Genomic DNA, 19,813 nt, shown 5'->3' with positions numbered 1-19,813 from the left:
TAATATCAGATACGTAATGAGGGTTCCAGACTGATGAACTGTATTCGAGTATTGGTCTAGCAAATGTTTTGTATGCTCTGGTTAGTAGTGTGATATTACCAGAGAAAAAACTTCGTAGGATTAGGTTAACAACTCTTAATGCCTTTTTGGCTATGTAGTTGCAGTGGGCTCTAGCACTTAGATCATTAGAGGTGAGTATTCCAGGGTCCTTTACAGAGCTTGGGTCATCAACAAGATCTTGACTATTCAGCTTGTATTTTATTTTCTGATTTTTTTTGCCAATATGTAAGACAGAGCATTTATTTGTTGAGATTTGAAGTTGCCATTTGTTTGACCATTCAGATACATAGTCAAGATCTTTTTGTAAGGTAGCAGTATTGTCTGTGGTATTGAACAGCTTTACATCATCAGCGAAGAGAACGCAATTGCTCTTAATATGATCACAGAAGTCGTTTATGTAGAGTATGAAAAGAGTTGGTCCTAGAACACTGCCCTGGGGGACACCACTATTGACAGGTACTGGATTTGATAGAACGCTCCCGATTTTGACCATTTGTTGTCTGTTTGACAGGAATGCTTCTATCCAGTTATTCAGTTGTCCAGAGATACCATAGGATTTTATTTTTAGGAGTAGTTTGTCGTGTACCACTGAATCAAAGGCTTTACAGAAGTCTATGTAGATTTCGTCAATTGCTTTGCCCTGGTCGAGTTGTGTCGTCCATATGTTTTTGCAGTGTAAGAGTTGCAGATTACAGGATAGTTTTTTTCTGAAACCAAATTGTTTATTGGAGAGTAGGTTGTTTGACTCTAAGTGGAGGATGATGGATTGGTTAATAATTGATTCCATGACTTTACAGGTGACGCAGCATAAGGAGATTGGCCTGTAATTTTCAACTAGGCTTGGGTCTCCCTTTTTGAAGATGGGGATGACTGTGGCTTGTGACCATAGGTTAGGCAAGGAGCTGGTCCTGAAAGATTTTTCAAAGATTATGCTTAGAGGTTTGGCTATGGCAGTGGATAGCTTTCTTAAGAAGTAGGCACATATTCCATCCGGTCCAATAGATAGAGATGGTTTTAGATTGCGTAGTGATTTTTCGACATTGTCTTCTGTGAAATCGATATGTATTAGATCATTGTTGTTATCTGTGGTACGGCTAGGAAATACTGGGCATGATCCATTGCTGTTTACAAATACTGAGCCGAAGAATGTGTTAAAGATGTTGGCTTTAATGGTGTCGTCGTTGCAGTCTTTACCATCAGGTCCTATCAAGGGAGGGATGGACCTTGAGTCTTTTAGTTTGTTGTTTACAAAATTGTAAAAAGCTCGGGTGGAATTGGTGCTTAGAAGGTTTTCCTCTTGTTTAATGTGATAATTGGTGCATTCAGTCTTTATCTGGTGGCATAAATTTTTGTATCGGTTTTTGAAATTGGCAACGTGACCAGATTTGTTTTTCCGCCAGAGTGATCTCTTTTTGGATTGAAGTTTCATTATTGATATGGGTAATCTGCTTTTTTGTTTTGTTTTGGGAGTTGTTGTTGGAACATATAGTTTGATGACTCTTTTGACTTCAAGTAAAAATATGTTATAATGGTCTTCAACGGTATTGCATCCAGTGAATAGAGTTTGCCAATCAAGGGATGAGAGATCGTTGTCTATAAGATCATAGTTGCCTTTTTGAAGTTACAATAGGGGATTACATCATTGTGGTGATTTTTGTGTGGATGTATGTTGAGACAAAAGTCGATCATATTGTGGTCGCTACTGGAAAAGGGTTCTTTAGTTTGTATTCCGTAAATTAGGTTCAAACTGTTGCAGAAGATGAGATCGAGGCAGTTGTTTAGTCTAGTGTTGTTGATTACTAGTTGTTCCAGTCCCAGATTTGTAATAGCATTGTAGAAGGTTGTGTGTATGATTTCAGTTGTACAATCATTTAGGGTCCAGTTAATATGAGGTAGATTGAAATCACCAAGAAGGATAAAAGGGTATGGGCAGGATGCAGCCCATGTTAGTAATGTATTTAGCTTGTTTACATGTTCGATGTCATAATCAGGTGCTCTGTAACATAGTAAGAATCGAATTGTGATATTTGAGGATAGTTCACAGATGATGGTTTCAGGAAGGGCAAGCTCCTGGGTAACTTGGATATTTTTTAGATGTAAGGATTTTTTATAGAATATAGCAACACCACCTCCTCGACGATTTTCACGATCTGATCTGTAAACATGATAGTCTCTTACTGTGGTAATGGAGTCGGGAGAGATGCATTGAGCCATGTTTCACATACAAATATAATGTCGAAGTTAGCCATATTTAGGAGGAAGAGAAATTCAGGTATTTTATTCACGAGGCTTCTTGCATTGAGTAGTTTGCATTTAAGGCCGGCAGTAGTTGGAATTGAGGTAGTTGGGGCGTGCGTGCCTAGTCTTGGGTGATGGTGGATGGGTTGAGGTAGGGTTGTGGTTGAGGGTAAAAGCTGAGTATTGGGTTGCGTGGCTTACTTTTGATACAGTCAGCATGGTAGTCAATGTACAGGTCCTTCTCTCCATTGTCTAGACGGTTTTTGAGTTCGATGCGGAGTGCACGGGAGCGGGCACGTTGCTGTATGGTTAGGTCAGGGCGGCAACGGAGGTTCTTATGGTTGGTGTTGGTTTTGGCGAGTGAGTTTATAGTATAAATGAATTTACGTTTGCTTGATTCATTTTTGCAAATGACCCTGCACAAGCGTGGGGCCACAGAGCCGTCTCTATTTTTGAGCTCTCGGTCAATGCGGGAAATGTCAAGTATTTCATCAGCGGAGATGGTTGATGCTTGATAATTTATGATGATGTTTCGGACAGTTGTGATGTCATCATTGACATTGATGTCTTCTAGACCAAATAAGATGGCGTTTGGACATTTCCGTTCACGCTCAACGGCTTCTCTGATGAGGATTGGGATATCAATATTTGTCTGGGTTGTGTTTATTTGTGGATTGGGTTTTGGATTGGATTGTGGTTGATTGGTAGAGATGTGGTTTGTAGCTATTGGATGTTCAGGTTTTTGCGTTGTGTCTTTTTTTTCAAGGTTGGATATTCTTTCTTTACGGCGTCCAGGGATGCTACTATGATGTTGAGGATGTTTTAATGGTTTCGATGGTAGGGGATGTTTCAATGGTTTCGATGGTATCAACTCTTTCAGACAGATCCAGTTTGGGTCTGCATGATTTGCAGAAATATGGAAACTCATTGGATGATTTTAGGTATTGAATCATCTGCTCAGGTAATCCCAAGCAGTCATGATGAGTGTATTTTTTACACAGAGAACATATGATGGAGTTTTCATTATCCTTTAGATTTTTTGTAGCATTTAAGGCATGTGCAGGAGTCTTGTGGTTCATTGGTGGGGATCATCTTCTCTTTAGGTTGTGGTTTGGCGTAGGATTTTCTTTTGGCATGGTAGGATTGTTAAAATAGTACGTTGATTGAATTAATTAAAGGAACAATTTTGGGTAATCTATATAGCCAATATTACATCAAACAATCAATTGCAGTAATCTCTCAAGTCAGATAATATTCCTGAGCAACAATCAGCCTGAACAATTAATTACTCTAATCACTAATCAATTAATTACACTAATCATTAATCACACTGTTCATTTAAATTCACTAGATCAATGATTTTGCTATTCAATTAAATTACATGAATTTTGATCTTTTAAACTAGTCAGTAATCACACTATTTGCACTAAACACTCTAATCACACTAATCAATTAAAAACAATAAATCAGTTAAACCATTAATAAAATATTTTATAGAAATTGATTATCTAATCGTTGATATAGTTGATGAGGTAGAAAAGTTGTAAGATTTGAGGTAATGAGGTAGTATTAAGAGTCTGCAAGGAACGGGTTAATTGTTTAACTGGCAGCTGAATGGGAGGAATTTATCGCTGTTTGAAAAGCAGATCGCTATTACTCTGTAAACAGGAAGTTGTAACACAATGATACAAGGGTTTTTATCTGAGTGAAGGAAAGATTGAACAGCTCACAGGAAACTATTTGTTTTTGTTTTCCCTTGATGAATGAGATGGCCCTCGCCCACTTGCCTTTGCGCCTCCGGGCTGTCTGTTTGCGTAGTGTGATATTACCAGAGAAAAAGCTACGTAGGATTAGGTTAACAACTCTTAATGCCTTTTTGGCTATGTAGTTGCAGTGGGCTCTAGCACTTAGATCATTAGAGGTGAGTATTCCAAGGTCCTTTACAGAGCTTGGGTCATCAACAAGATCTTGACTATTCAGCTTGTATTTTATTTTCTGATTTTTTTTGCCAATATGTAAGACAGAGCATTTACTTGTTGAGATTTGAAGTTGCCATTTGTTTGACCATTCTGATACATAGTCAAGATCTTTTTGTAGGGTAGCAGTATTGTCTGTGGTATTGAATCCAATGAAATATGGTATGGCAAGAAAATTCAAGGGTCTGTTGCTGAAAGACTTGGATTTTTGCAGAGGATTTTAGGAGTCAAGTTAATGAAAACAGTAGTAGCAATCATTAATATAAATAGGGCACTCCATGCTAATAAGAATAGATTTGAATTTCTGAAAACATGCTCAAGATTAAAAGGAGTTTAGAACCAAAGCAGTTGCAAATGCTGTCCTGAAACTGAATCAGTCACCGGTTCCATCTTCTCTTTACCAGGTCAGTTATTCCTTTGTTTCCCATCTTCTGGGTGATAAAGCACAGTTCCCCTTTTTCTACACCATGGTCCCCAAAGAAGGAGTGCAATATCTGGGGATCCTCAAATTGCTCCTGCATTTCCAATGGACATCAGTCGGTCTCTTTGCTCCAGACACGGACAATGGGAAGCATTTCATAACAATTTTGGTTCCTGGGCTCTTCAAGAACGGGATTTGTGTTGTTTTCTCACAAACCTTTTCGGGGGATGAATACACAGAAAATGAAGATTGACTATACCTCAGTAAAGAAGTGGAAAGAGGTCAATGTATTTATTTATTTTTCAGAAGCCGGTTTCTTTTTAGATGGAATATTAGTAATAGAGGCATTAATTAAAATTTCGATATTGAACATAAAATCAAATAGTGTGGAATCTACAACACCCACCGGGAAGGTCCTTGTCACCACAGCTTTGTGGGACCTCAACATCGGCTTGGCATACAATGACAATACACATCAACACATTCTTGGTTTCTTTTCTTTCCTCATCCAGAATCAGAAAAAGACAAAATATGTTGATTTTGTTCCTTTTTTTACTTCTCTGTATTATTTTGCACATAAAGCATTTCATTGCTTATACTCCAAGACCGGCCCTACTGTGAAAGGCTGGACAAGATGCACCAAGAAAGAAGGGATAGAGACCCTTCCCCAAGAGGACATTGAAAAAATTGTGTCTCTAGAGAGTACCTACATCTATGACACTGTCTGGGCCCTGGCACGGGCCTTAGAGACGGCTTATTCTTCCCTTTCCAAGAGGAGACTGAAAGGTGGTGGAGGAACCACAGTACTGCAAATTATCCAACCATGGCAGGTATTTCCTTTTCCATCACAATGGACTCAGATAACAGATCATCAGAATTGGAAGGGACCTTGTAGGTCATCTAGTCCAACCCCCTGCCCAAACAGGAGACCCTACACCATTTCTGACAGATGGGAGTCCAACCTCTTCTTGAGAGCTTCCAGTGATGGCACTCCCACAACTTCCGAGGGCAATTTGTTCCATTGGTTTATTGTTCTCACTGTCAGAAAGTTTCTCCTTATTTCCAGGTTAATCCTTGTTCAGTTTCCATCCATTATTCCTTGTCTGGCCTACAGGCGCTTTAGAAAATAGCTTGACCCCTTCCTCTCTATGGGAGCCCCTCAAATATGGGAACACTGCTATCATGTCTCCCCTGGTCCTTCTCTTCACTAGACTAGCCGTGCCTAATTCCTGTAACCGTTCTTCATATGTTTTTGTCTCCAGTCCCCTAATCATCCTGGTTGCTCTTCTCTGTACTTTTTCTAGAGTCTCAACATCTTTTTTTATAATGTGGTGAACAAAATTGGATGCAGTACTCTAGGTGTGGTCTTACTAAGGCTTTAGAGAATGGTATTATTACCTCACTTGATCTTGATTTTATCCCTCTGTTTATGCAACTTAGGATTGCATTGGCTTTTTAGCTACTGCTGCACACTACTGGCTCATATTTAGCTGGTGGTCCACTAAGACTCCAAGGCTCCTACTGAAGATGTGGAATTCATGATTCATATGCGATCCCAGAATCTTTAGAATATGTCAGGTCTAGTTAGTGGGGGGTGGATTTATCTACCTATATCTCCAAATACAATTTGCAACATAGGGCTCATGGTCCCATGATAACCATTATAAATAGCCATGAAATAGTAAACACTAGGCAAGGGTCCTTGTTTCAGAGATATTTTCCTACCAGATTCCCCAAAGCAATGGCAAAGCTCTTAATCTACAGTGGAACCTCGGGTCATGACTGTTAGGTATAACATTGATACCAAATATGGTTTGGGTGAATAAATATATAAAACTTAGATATCATGGTTTAAGTGCTTATCACTTTAAGCACAATGCAGCAGGCAATTAGCCGATTAAGGGTGCGGTTAGAAGTTACAATATAAGGAAGCATTAGAAGCTGGAAAGCTTACTGTGAGCTGTCTGTCTGTAACTGTGTGCTGCTGCGACTAACTGAGATTACTGACTGTGAGTGCCTGTGACTGAACTGTTATTGTTTGCTACTGTTTGCTGATTTACTGCGTAATTCTACTGAATATCCAGCGTTTGTTTCTCTGGAGAGTGAAACCGGAGGAGGAGAAGATATCTTTATCGGCTGATAAAGATATTGCAAGGACTCTTAACTTGGACTATACTAGTGAGTCTTACTGGATGGAAATACTGTGAATGACTTAATGGACTGAATGACAATGCTTAAATTCTAACTGGATTAAAAACTATTTAAACTACAAACAGTGTTTGTGTTCAGTGTGTGTATACTCTGGGGCCCTTCCGCTCTCCTTTGGCTTCCTGGCTTGACTACTGCTGCAATATTCTTCTAGGGGTTAATTCCCAAAACCCTAACAATGGTTATGGGCCCAGCAGCATAGTCTAACTAACCAGGATATAGCAGAGAGAGGTGGTGTGAGTTGCACATTACTGTAAAAACAAACTGTTTTAATTAGTTTAAAATAGTCAAAATATCTGAAGAGTAATGGCACAAGTAAATTTGTCACAACTGTCCATGATATCCAGGCTGGATGGAACAAACTATGTTTCATGGTCAATGAAATGTAGTTTACTTCTACGCAGAGAAGGTTTGTGGGACATTATAGCAAACCCACCAGATGTGAGTAGCTGGGATCCTGCTAATGATGATGATAAAGAAAAGTTACAAGACTTTAAACTGAAGAATGAGCAGGCTTTATGCATCATAGGACTGACTCTCTGTGATCAGCAGCTTGTCCATATTCGTGGAGAAGAAAATGCTGCAAACTGCTGGGAGAACCTCAGGAAGATTTATGTTCGGGACAGTGTAGGAGCACATATAAATCTTACACGGAAGCTTTTTGAACGCATCTTCAGAGGAATGGAGATATGTTAGTTCATTTAAACTGTATGAAGAGCATTTTTCAAGATTTGCAAGAAAAGAGCTTATATTTAATGAACTGCAACAAGTCTACATAATATTATCTTCATTAGATCAAAGCTATGATGACTATGTGACTTCGTTAGAAGTATTGCCAAAAGAAAGCCTCTCATTAACCGAGATTACAGGCAGGCTACTAGAAGAAGCCAGAAGAAGGCGTGAGCATGACGAGCTGAGAGAAGATAAGAAAGAAGAGAAATTATCTTCAAAGTTTGAAAGAAACCAGCAAAGCAAAGTAAAGCACCTGGAAGAAGAGAATTTATCTTCAACGGCATACACAATTAAAAAGTGTTTTAATTGTGGAGGCAGAGGACATTTGGCAAGATTCTGCAAAAAGAGAAAAAGCAAGAATGTAAAAAAGCCAAAGAAAGCATTTGAACTAGCCACGTTTAGCAACTCTGATGTGAAGAATAATTTATGGGTGGTTGACAGTGGCGCATCCCACTGCATCACAAGAAATAAGACTAAATTTATAAAAATGTCTACAAGTTCTCAACATATATCTCTTGCTAACGGCTGGAAACTGAAAGCTAAAGGTCAAGGTTTTGCACGTTGTCCGTACATAAACCAGGATATAAAAATGTTGTATGTACCGCAACTAAAATTTAATTTGCTTTCAGTAAGGGTATTAGATAAATTAGGTTATGTAATTACTTTTAAAAATAATAATTGCATAATTGAAAAAGATAACAAAAGGGTAACTGCAGCTTTAAATGGAACATTATATGTATTAGATAATAGTAAGAAAGGGGAGGCTCAAACTGTATTTAATAATATAAAGCCTCATGATGAATGTATCCATTTATTGCATAGGCGTTTGGGGCATGTAAATTTTAAAATGCTAAAACGTACAGTTGAGTTATCTGAAGGAATAAGGTTAAAACCTTGTGATAAATATTTGCGTTGTAATGTTTGCTGTGAAGATAAGAGCAAAGTATTGCCTGCAAATAGGCTAAATGGTTTCAAAACAAAAGAACCTTTAGAAGTAGTATTTGCAGACATAATAGGTCCAAAGAAACCCAGTATGGGAGGTGCTAGATATATACTGAGCATTATGGATCATTATTCTAGATATGGGTTTTGCTATTTAATGAAAAGCAAAACTGAAACATATCAACATTTTTTCAATTGGCTTAGGTTTGCTGAAAGAAAGTCTAAACGTCAACTGATAACCCTGGTGACAGATAATGGTACGGAATTTATTAATAACAAATTCCAGAACAGACTTAAGGTAGCTGGAATAGAGCATAAGAAATCTGCTCCATACAGGCCAGAACATAACGCTTTTATTGAAAGAAGAGGCCAAACACTACAGGCAATGGTTAGAACAATGTTAAATGATTCTGGGTTACCTGATTCTTTGTGGGGAGGCTACAATGTGTGCTAATAACATATTGAACAACGTTGTTAATACAACAACAGGTGAAATTCCATTCACCAGATGGCATGGCAGGAAACCTGATCTAAGTTACCTGCACACATTTGGTGCACCAGCATGGGTGCATATTCCTGCACAACTCAGAAAAAAAGGGCAACATAGAGCTAAAAGATTTTCTTCGTTGGTTATCAGGCAAACCATAGGGCATATAGATTTTGGGAGAAAGGCACATCTAAAGTGTTATGTAGTGCTAGTGCCCAATTTCTAGAACATGAAGGATGGGAGAAATTAGAACAGGATGCCAATAAAGATGTAATTATTGAATCCTATAGAAATCCCATTAGTTATCCCTGTAATTTTAAAAATAAAGTAAAGAGACAAATACAGGATGAAATAGTGCCCTTAAAGGAAGAAACAGATTCAATAGCTGAACAGGATGAGGAAGATGAACAGGTAGTAGTTCAAGAAAGTCCTCCTGTAAGCCCTGTAATTCCCAGAAGAACTACACGTATATCTAGACCGCCTGATAGGTACCAGGCTAACACAGTGTGCCAGATTAATCAAGTTCCTAATTCTGTTGAAGAAATTAAAAAGTATCCTACTAAGGAAAAAGAAAGATGGTATGCAGCAATGAATAAGGAACTGAATTCATTAAATGATATGAAGGTGTATGAAAATGCCAAATTACCTGTAGGAAAGAAATCCATTGGCTGCAAATGGATATTTAAGGTAAAAATAGATAAAGATGGTAATTTAATCCATAAGGCAAGGTTAGTAGCCCAAGGTTTTAGGCAGAATGCTAATGACTATGATGAGGTGTTTGCACCTAGTCTTAAGGCAGCAACCTTGAGAGCAGCTTTAGTGTGGGCAGCTAGTAAAAACTATATAGTTAACCATTTAGATGTGGAAACTGCTTACTTGCACGCCCCATTAAAACATATTATTTATATGAAAAAACCTGTTGGTATTAAAAGTGAAAATAAGGATAATAATGATTGTTGGTTGTTAAAGAAAAGTCTCTATGGTCTTAAACAATCAGGCTATGAATGGAACCAGTATATTGTAAAGGAACTAGACAATATAGGATTTAAAGCTGGTTTAGCCGATCCATGTCTGTTTAAGAGGGAGACAAATGGGAAAGTATCATTATTATTACTATTCACAGATGACATTGCTTTGATAACTGAAACTAATGATGAAGCAAATAAAATAATAGCATCATTAGGAAAGAGAATAAAGATCAAGCAATTAGGGGAGATAAAGAAGTATCTCGGTTTGAATATAAAGAAAACACGGAAAGGTTTTAAGATATCTCAGGAAGATAAGATAAGCAAATTGCTAAAAGATTACAAGATGGAGCTTTTGTAAGCCAGCTAAGACTCCAATGAGTCAGGAGTTTAGCAACACTGATGTACAAAGCCCGGAGTTTGATAAGGTGATTTATCAATCTTTAATAGGTAGTTTGAGTTATATTAGCAATTGGTCTAGACCAGATATTTCGTACTGCGTGAATCAGTTGGCTAGATTCAATTCTGCACCATGTGAAAGACACTGGATTGCAGCTAAGAGGATATTAAGATATCTTAAAAAGACAATGAATTATTCATTGTATTTAGAACCAAAGGGTGATTTAATTTTGAGTGCTTATGCAGATGCTAGCTTTGCATCAGAAAGAGACACTAGAAAGTCGACTTCAGGAACAGCCATAATGCTGGGTAATACATTAATAGGCTGGAAGTCAATAAGACAACAGCATATAAGTTTGTCTACTATGGAGGCAGAATTCTCCTGTTTATCATTGTTATGTACAGAGTTAATAATGTATAAACAAATGTTAATTGATATAGGTATAACTGTAGATTATCCTATAATTATACATGAAGATAATCAGGCAGCAATTCAAATGGCCACAAATATTGGAGTAAAAACAAGGAGCAAGCATACAGATCTAAGATACCTAAACGTGAGACAATCTGTAAGAAGTAAGATGATTCAGCTAGAGTACTGTATGTCGGAGGACAATTTAGCTGATAATTTTACTAAAGCCCAAGGTGCCAGTAAGCACCAAGAGAGTTGTGAAAAATATGGGATAAGATTGTAAAGGAATTATATATTTATTTCACCCAAAAGGGGAGTATGTTAGGTATAACATTGATACCAAATATGGTTTGGGTGAATAAATATATAAAACTTAGATATCATGGTTTAAGTGCTTATCACTTTAAGCACAATGCAGCAGGCAATTAGCCGATTAAGGGTGCGGTTAGAAGTTACAATATAAGGAAGCATTAGAAGCTGGAAAGCTTACTGTGAGCTGTCTGTCTGTAACTGTGTGCTGCTGCGACTAACTGAGATTACTGACTGTGAGTGCCTGTGACTGAACTGTTATTGTTTGCTACTGTTTGCTGATTTACTGCGTAATTCTACTGAATATCCAGCGTTTGTTTCTCTGGAGAGTGAAACCGGAGGAGGAGAAGATATCTTTATCGGCTGATAAAGATATTGCAAGGACTCTTAACTTGGACTATACTAGTGAGTCTTACTGGATGGAAATACTGTGAATGACTTAATGGACTGAATGACAATGCTTAAATTCTAACTGGATTAAAAACTATTTAAACTACAAACAGTGTTTGTGTTCAGTGTGTGTATACTCTGGGGCCCTTCCGCTCTCCTTTGGCTTCCTGGCTTGACTACTGCTGCAATATTCTTCTAGGGGTTAATTCCCAAAACCCTAACATTGACCATAATCCGTTCCAGGATTACAGTCGCAACCTGATTTGGTCATGACTGGAAGCACAAACATCTGTGCATGCGCAGTCAAAAAATAAAGCTGAAGGGGAAATCACCATGGCTGTTTCTGGTCACCACCCGAAGATGTGTTCATGACCAGAAACAAAACTTTTCTAAAAAAATTTGGTCGTGGACAGAAGCTTTCACAACCTAGGGTTCCACTGTATTCCCTTCACTGGAAAAGTCATTAAAACGTCATGGAGATATTCAGAGGTGTATTGGCCTTGAAAACTGCTGATCTTCAACTGAATACCACTGTTAAACCTCAGGAACTGACCACAACAAATACTTTAGGATATTTTATATTATGCCATAAAATGTTTTACGAGATTGGTAAGTCATTAAATGTTTTATGATAATTTTTATATCTTAAAATGTTTTATAAAATATGCCAAATTCAAATTCCTCAGGAGACATGTGTTCTGAATTTTGGACGTATTCTGTGCCCATTTGAGGTACCTTGGTTCAATCGTTTCACCCAGTTAAAAGTTACACATAGACAAACAGGGGAGTTTTAGGAGTATAGAGATCAAAATAGGAGCCTAAATGAGCAACCTGTCATCATTAGCATCTATTTGCCTTGTGGTTTTAAACAATATCAATTGTCTTCTTAATGGCCTGCATATTAGCTGCACCCTCCATCTGAGGCAAAATATGTTCAGAACAGAGATGGTATTCAGCAGATTCTGACCAGTTCTGGAGAACCGGGAGCGGAAATTTTGAGTACTTCTGGAGAACCGGTAAATACTACCTCTGACTGGAGATTTTACACTATCCTTCCCTAACCACGCCCATCAAGCCACGCCCACAGAACTGGTAGTAAAAAAAATTGAATCCCACCACTGGTTCAGAAGTGTGAGATGGCTGAAAGAATGAATTCAGTCTACCCTCTTCAGTACATTTCAGATGGGGGACTGACATCTACTCCTCAAAGAGAGACATAGAATCATTGAAACTATGTTAGGAGAAGCCTGTTGATCTCATTTCTGAAGTCCTGAGACCATTAAATTTATAAGAGAGGAAACTCATTGAAAATATATCATTCTCATCATCTGACAACAAGATTAAGTAAAAGCAACTATTTCAGAGTTTATAGGACTGCTCAGTAGACATTTGATGTCCATCTTGACTAAAGGCAGATTTCTTCTCTGCTGTTCCAGTTTCACTCTTTCTTGCAGGACTCTCAGTTTTACAACACTTCCATTGACGGAGTATATTTGGATGAGAATGGTGAACTAGCAGCTGATTTGGACATTGTGAATTGGGTCAAGTTTTCCAATAAGTCTGTTGTCAGTGTGAAATTTGGGACCATAGCAAGGCAAGGTTCCTCGGAGTCCCTATTCAAGATTGACGAAGAAGCCATAATGTGGCCCAAATGGCTTAACCAGGTGAGGAAAAGAAGTCATTTGATGTCACTTCCTTTCTCCTACAAGGATCTTCTGATCCTTTCTCAGTATTGTTGTCTCAATGGGCTTTGAGATACTGTACAATAGTGATAAATAGTGCAAAATCAGAAGATGTGGAGAGACCTAGCCAGAGGTAGTATTCAGCAGGTTCTGGAGAACCAGTAGTGGAAATTTTGAGTAGTTCGGAGAACCAGCAAATATCAACTCTAACTGGCCCCCGCTCCCATCTATTCTCTGCCTCCCAAGTCCCAGCTGATTGGCTGGGTCTTCTTTGGTTGCCCTGCACAGGAGAACAGAGCTGGAAAGCAGGTTAGTGGGGTGGGAAGAGAATAGGATTTTGCAGTAACCTTCCCCCAGGAGTAGGGAGAGAATGGAGATTTTACAGTATCCTTCCTCTGCCACGCCCACCAAGTCACACCCACCAAGCCACGGCCACAGAACTGGTATTAAATTTTTTTGAATCCCCCCACTGACCTAGCCCATAGAGCCACCAAGAATTGAACATCACTGATGTGTGGATACCATCAACATCATCACAATACTGATAAAAGAATGTTTGTAGTTCAGGGTTGAAGTTTTATTTATTTATTAAGTTTATTTTCCATCATATAATTTCAAAATGACTCAAAATAGCAATAGCACTTCACAGTGCTTCACAGCCCCTCTCTAAGCTGTTTACAGAGTCGGCCCATGGTCCTCAACAATCTGGGTCCTCATTTTGCCCACTTCAGAAGGATGGAAGGCTGAGTCAATCTTGAACCAATCAGGCCAGTTTTCTCATTTTGAAACAACTCAAAATGTGGGGTCCTTGGTGCTCTAAGAACATGGTTCTTTTCTTGCAGAGATGTCATTGCTCAAACTAGATAACATCATCAATGACCCCGTACAATGCAATACTTGCCATGGATATGGCAGTTTTCAACATGTGAATGATAAAAATAAATATATTTCTGGAAGTCTATATTCCATTACATTTTTACCACTCACTCTCAGCAACAGCCCTATTCCCAGTTAGTAAAAGCAGTCCATTTTTCTTGCTTTGCTGCGTAGAGCCTGCCACCCTCCAGATGCGTGGAAAGATGCCATCCTGGGTTCCTGAAAGTGATTCAGAGAGGACGGCCAATTTGCTGCTATGACTGCATTCCTTGTGCGAAGGGAGCCATCTCCACTCAGGAAGGTGAGTGGCTCAGGAAGGAGAACAAGCTGTTGAAAATGATTGCAAATCAGTGGTAGGGTTCAAATAATTCACCCAGGGTCAGATTGGCTGTCATGGGAGGCATGGCCCATCCCTCTCGCAATGGCCAATCTGACCCTGGGTGAACCGTTGTTAAATTAAATCTCCCCCCCCCGACTTTCAAAGTGGATCCCGAGAACTGTGCTACAATGCAGAAACAGGAAACAGAGTGGCCAGCATGAGGGAAGGAGGAGGAGCAAGGAGAAGAAAGAGGGAAAGCGGCCTCCTTCTTCCCTCACGCCAGCCACTCCATTACCTGTTTCTCCATTGCAGCGCAGTACCCAGGATCCACTTTGATAGCCAGGGTGGTCGGGTGGTGTTAACAACCAGTTCGCCTGAACCGGCGGGAACCAGCTGAATCCCATCACTGTAAATGCAAACCGTTTGGAAAGTATGTTGTGCATTCAGCAATTATTTCAAATCAAGGAAGGAGAAATTATACAGGAAGACAATCTGGGACTTTTTGTGACATGGCAGCCGATCAGTAATCTATAACTATTGCCCATTAAGTGGTATGAAAACTCTTTTTTTCAGGGTCATATTGGGTCCGTGCAACTGGCTCCAAAAAGAAGCTTCAGTACACAACTGGAGGGCAAGAGAGCATGAATGTTGCTTGTGTCTCCAACTCATTCAAGGCAGTCATGAATTTCTCAGGGCCTGATGGCTACCAACACATGCCCACTGCCATGAATTCATGCAAGAGCAGCTTTTTCATCACCTCCGGTAGCCTGGAAAAAAAGGGCTTAATTGCTATCACAGTCTTCCAAAATATTGCTATAAAATGGCATTGTCCAGATACTTTTAACGGCACATTTCCTGGCCTGCAAGAATTCTATCTGCACATTTCTGAATGGTTGCAGGAGCTTCATTACAATTAAAAGCCATTTTACTGAACTAGAACCGCCCTTGAAATGTAGCAAACACTCTCTTAGTTTTAGAGCTATCCTCAGAAGGTATCTAACAATAGGCCACATTCAAATCAGAGAGATATATCTCTTCCTGGCATAGGGCAAATATCAAACATAGTAACAGATTTACTTCCCTTGTCTTGAATAAATTGCTCTATTGGTTATTTGGACCTGAGATTTCACAATTGAAATACTGAAGGCTGTTTTTGAACCAAGATTGTTAAAAGGAAAAACAGAAATGTAACATTAGTTTATTTGATCTAGGTTAAAATAGATAGCTATGGAAAGAAGAGATCATTTTTTGTAGTTTAGGGCAAGGTGACAAGTTACTAAAATTGTTTATACTTGTGATGAAGGTGGAAATAGAGATAGATAGATAGATAGATAGATAGATAGATAGATAGATAGATAGATAGATAGATAGATAGATAGATAGATAGATAGATAGATAGATAGATAGACAGAAGATAGATAGATAAATAGACAAATGATAGAAAGATGATAGATACATGATAAATAGATAGATAGATGGTGCATAAGTGCACCATCGTGCCTACCATCCCTGTCCTATTGTCCCCATTTATTCGTACCTATTTCCTGTATTCTTACTCAGTTTTACACCTATACCTATTATCTTGTAAGCAATTGACAAATCAAATAAATAAAATAAAAATGAATAAAATGATAGAGATAAATAGATAAATAGATGATATGGTAGATAATTTCTATCCATATTATTATTTTTTCTTCTTTTCCACCCTTTCTCTTTATTGAACTTTTGAAATAATCTTACTATCACTTTTGTTTGTTATGCATCCTACTTATTCTTCTGGTCTTTCAAAAGAATTTAGTCAACAGTTGGTTCACATATTGACTGGTCAATACCAATAATTGCTACCAAAAGGCTAACAATAATCACCTGCTTTTGCTTTTCTCAGACATTTTGTTCTGGAGGAACCCTTAAAATGTATATTCAGGTCAGGAGGGATTCAATTTTTTTAACAACTAGTTCTGTGGGCATGGTTTAGTTGGAGGGCATGGCTTGCTGATCATGTGACTGGGTGGGCGTGGCCAACATCACTCACATCAAGGGGGGCATCTCCTCGCCTGGCCTCTCATGACAGTGGGGATGCTGCAACATTCGTAAGTATGAAAAATGGTCATAAGTCACTTTTTTCAGTGCCATTGTAACTTTGAATGGTCACCAGTTTTAGACCAAAACTCAAAAAGGGTATGTAAACTCACGTTTGAATGTCAATCTTTCTAGCTAGCCAAGAAGCCTTGCTGAATGTCACTCATCTTGGTTCCTTGTCATTAAAAGCTTCTTTCTGGCAGCTCTGCTTCATTATTCAATTAGTGCTAACTCCAACAGGGGAGTATTTCCTCCCAACAGCAATGTAAAACGCTTAAAACAACCCTTCCCCTTTAAGAAAGTACCAGCAAAGAAAAAAAAACTCCTTTGGAGACAGTATGTCTAGGCATACTACCAAGAATGCAAGAAGGGTGGAAAAAAACAAAAGGAAATTTCTTCCAACAACCGGTTCTCCGAACTGCTTAGAAAGTTAACAACCAGTTCTAGAGAATAGGTGAGAACCTGTAGAATCCCACCCCTGGTTCAGGTCCCAGAGAAAGACTGCATGAAAATGATTATATCTCTTGGTCAAAATACAGCATGTGAAATTCAAAACATCTTTATTGTTTTTCAATCAAGATCTCTTGTGGAACCAATTGACAAAGACCAAGGGACCAAGGGACTTTTCCATCAAGATAAGAAATGCTCATTGAACCATTGTAGTTATTGTTTTTTTTTTTTTTTTTTTTTGGACAAGTGGCTTTATTGAAGCAAGTTAATAAATATGAAACAAAGGAATACTTGTCACAGATGTATACCAGTCAATATTCTGCCTTGGCAGAGTTTGAAGTTTCATTGGGAACAATTGAAGAATGGATAAATTTGAGCCAAAATAAGCATTTAGAGGTGGGAAACACTCAAGTAATAATTTTGACCTATTGAAACAAGCTTGAATATAATTCAGATGATCATTACTTTTTAAAAGAACAGTGTGAAGGGAATTTTTAAAATATGGACGGGCAGAGAACAGTTACTGGCATAATGCAAATTTATATCAACTCAATCTTCTCTTTCTCACTCCCTACACTATCCTCTTATGTGTGATTTCACAATGTAAAATTTATTTTTAGTGGCCCTGTTATTTTACCCATTACTGCACTTTCTGTGATGGAACAGGGCTTCCTTTTACTACACTGTGGGATTACTAAGGATAAATAAGGGAAATCTTCTCCTTCATTACAGATGCAGTCTACTGCACCAGATGTTTGGAAGATCAGCATCCAAATGAACACCGAGATCACTGTCTGCCAAAGTTTATCACCTTCTTGTCATGTGGAGAGTATTTGGGAATCATCCTGGCTTCCTTTGCTCTATTTTTGTCATTCATCACAGCCTTTGTGTTAGCAATTTTCATTAAATACCATGAAACTCCAATAGTCAAAGCCAACAACCGGGATCTCTCCTACATTCTACTCACATCACTCCTCCTTTCTTTTCTCACTAGCTTTCTCTTCATTGGCCAGCCAAGGAAAGTTACCTGTCTTCTCCGACAATCAGCCTTCATTATCATTTTCTCAGTGGCTGTCTCTTCCCTCTTAGCCAAAACCATCACAGTGGTGCTGGCCTTCTTGGCAACAAAGCCAGGAAACAGTGTGAGGAGATGGCTTGGGAAGACACTGGCCAATGCTCTTGTTCTTGTTTCCTCTGCTGTGCAAGTTCTGATTTGCTCCATCTGGCTGGGAATCTTTCCTCCCTTCCCTGACACTGACAAGCACTCACACCCTGAAGAGATTATCCTGCAATGCAATGAAGGACCTGTTATCATGTTTTACTCTGCCCTGGGTTATATGGGTTTCCTGGCTCTTGTTTGCTTCACAGTGGCTTTCCTGGCCCGGAGGCTGCCTGGGGCTTTCAACGAAGCCAAGCTGATCACCTTCAGCATGCTGGTTTTCTGTAGTGTTTGGGTCTCCTTTGTGCCCACCTACCTGAGCACCAAGGGCAAGTACATGGTGGCTGTGCAGGTCTTCTCCATCTTGGCCTCTAGTGCTGGGCTGTTGGGTTGCATCTTTTTCCCCAAGTGCTACATTATTTTGCTAAGGTGTGAGCTGAATACAAAGGAGCAGCTAACTGCAAAAATCAAAATATAGATCTCATTTTTTTAGAACTGTCTTTCCAGGGCATTACATAGCAAGTACAAAACCATACTGTCCTATTAGGTGACCATTGCTCCAGATTTTGATTTCTGCTTGTGCTAGAGATGTACATTCATTTATTGCAATTTACCACATATTTTTTTTTCCTTAAGGAATACCCACATTTTAAGAACAATGTATAGAAGGGAGGTTTTTGTGTGGGAAATCCTCACTTCAGAAGAAAACCAAGCATTTAGAGACAGAAGCAAAAATGGATTTGTTATTGCAATCGCTTACAGTGATCCTTGGACTCTTCAGATTGTAAGAAAGAACCTGTCATATGTAAGAATTACATATTAAGAGTTACACCTGTGAAAATGTGGAACAGAAGGAAAGTCCTATTTATCCGATATTTGAACTATGCAATGATTACTGGACAGTTATATAACTATATGTAATAAACATGTTATGTTCTCTAACTTGTTATGTTCTGAAGCAAATGTCAGTTGTTTGCGCTAGAATATGGGACTGTAATTTTTGGCATACAGATATTTGAAAAAGATCCTAGGTCATCCTGACCAAAGCGGAACTGGTTAATGAGCTATTGTGTTACAAAAATACCCAGATGGACATAACAGAAAGAAAAGGCCATGAGAACGAGGTGGTTACCAAGAGATGGTGCAGCTGCACCTTCATTGTTTAGATTACCTAGAAGTATTACACAGATAGGGAAAACTTTAACGATATCTGGTGTAAAAGGAGAACCTTTTAATGTCCCTATTGTTGAGAATATGTATTTAAAAAGAGGACAATGTGAAATAAAACTGAATGTTTAATTGGTACCTGAAGCAGGTATAAATTTGTTAGGTAGAGATGCTTTATCCTTACCTGGATGTGAGCTTACTTTTACAGGACCATTGCACCATTAATTTGTTAACTGAGGAACAGGAAAGATTTATAAACCCGATAGTCTGGGAATCTAAAGGTAACCGAGGTGTTTTGAATATTGCACCTTTAGAGGTGATCCTGAAAGAAGGTGTTGAGCCTGTAAGACAGAAGCAGTATAATATCTCCTTAGAAGAGAGACGTGGCTTGCAACCGGTTATAGAATCCTTACTACAGGGTGGGCTAATTGAACTTGCAATGTCAAAATATAATACACCTATCTTACCTGTAAAGAAACCTGATGGTACCTTTCGTCTTGTGTTGGACCTGACATGGGTTAACTGTTGCCAAAAGGCATATT

The 19,813-nt window shown here is 38.7% G+C and overlaps 1 protein-coding gene across 1 annotated transcript; it reads left to right on the top strand.

Annotated features, from left to right (window-relative positions):
* Positions 1 to 4,696: 4,696 nt before the first annotated feature.
* On the top strand, positions 4,697 to 18,582 carry LOC148131634 (vomeronasal type-2 receptor 26-like). Its single transcript, XM_087958821.1, has 4 exons — positions 4,697 to 5,525; positions 12,976 to 13,203; positions 14,272 to 14,398; positions 17,678 to 18,582. The coding sequence occupies exons 1-4, from the start codon at positions 4,923 to 4,925 to the stop codon at positions 18,580 to 18,582; spliced, it is 1,863 nt and encodes a 620-aa protein (XP_087814947.1). The 5' UTR covers positions 4,697 to 4,922.
* The last annotated feature ends 1,231 nt before the right edge of the window (positions 18,583 to 19,813 follow it).

This window comes from Notechis scutatus, chromosome 2 (genome assembly GCF_049901735.1).
Source record: "Notechis scutatus isolate UNSWTSFEM ecotype Mainland chromosome 2, rNotScu1.2, whole genome shotgun sequence".
NCBI lineage: Eukaryota > Metazoa > Chordata > Lepidosauria > Squamata > Elapidae > Notechis > Notechis scutatus.
The sequence above is the reverse complement of the archived record's forward strand: the minus strand, read 5'-3'. Positions and strand labels throughout refer to the sequence as shown.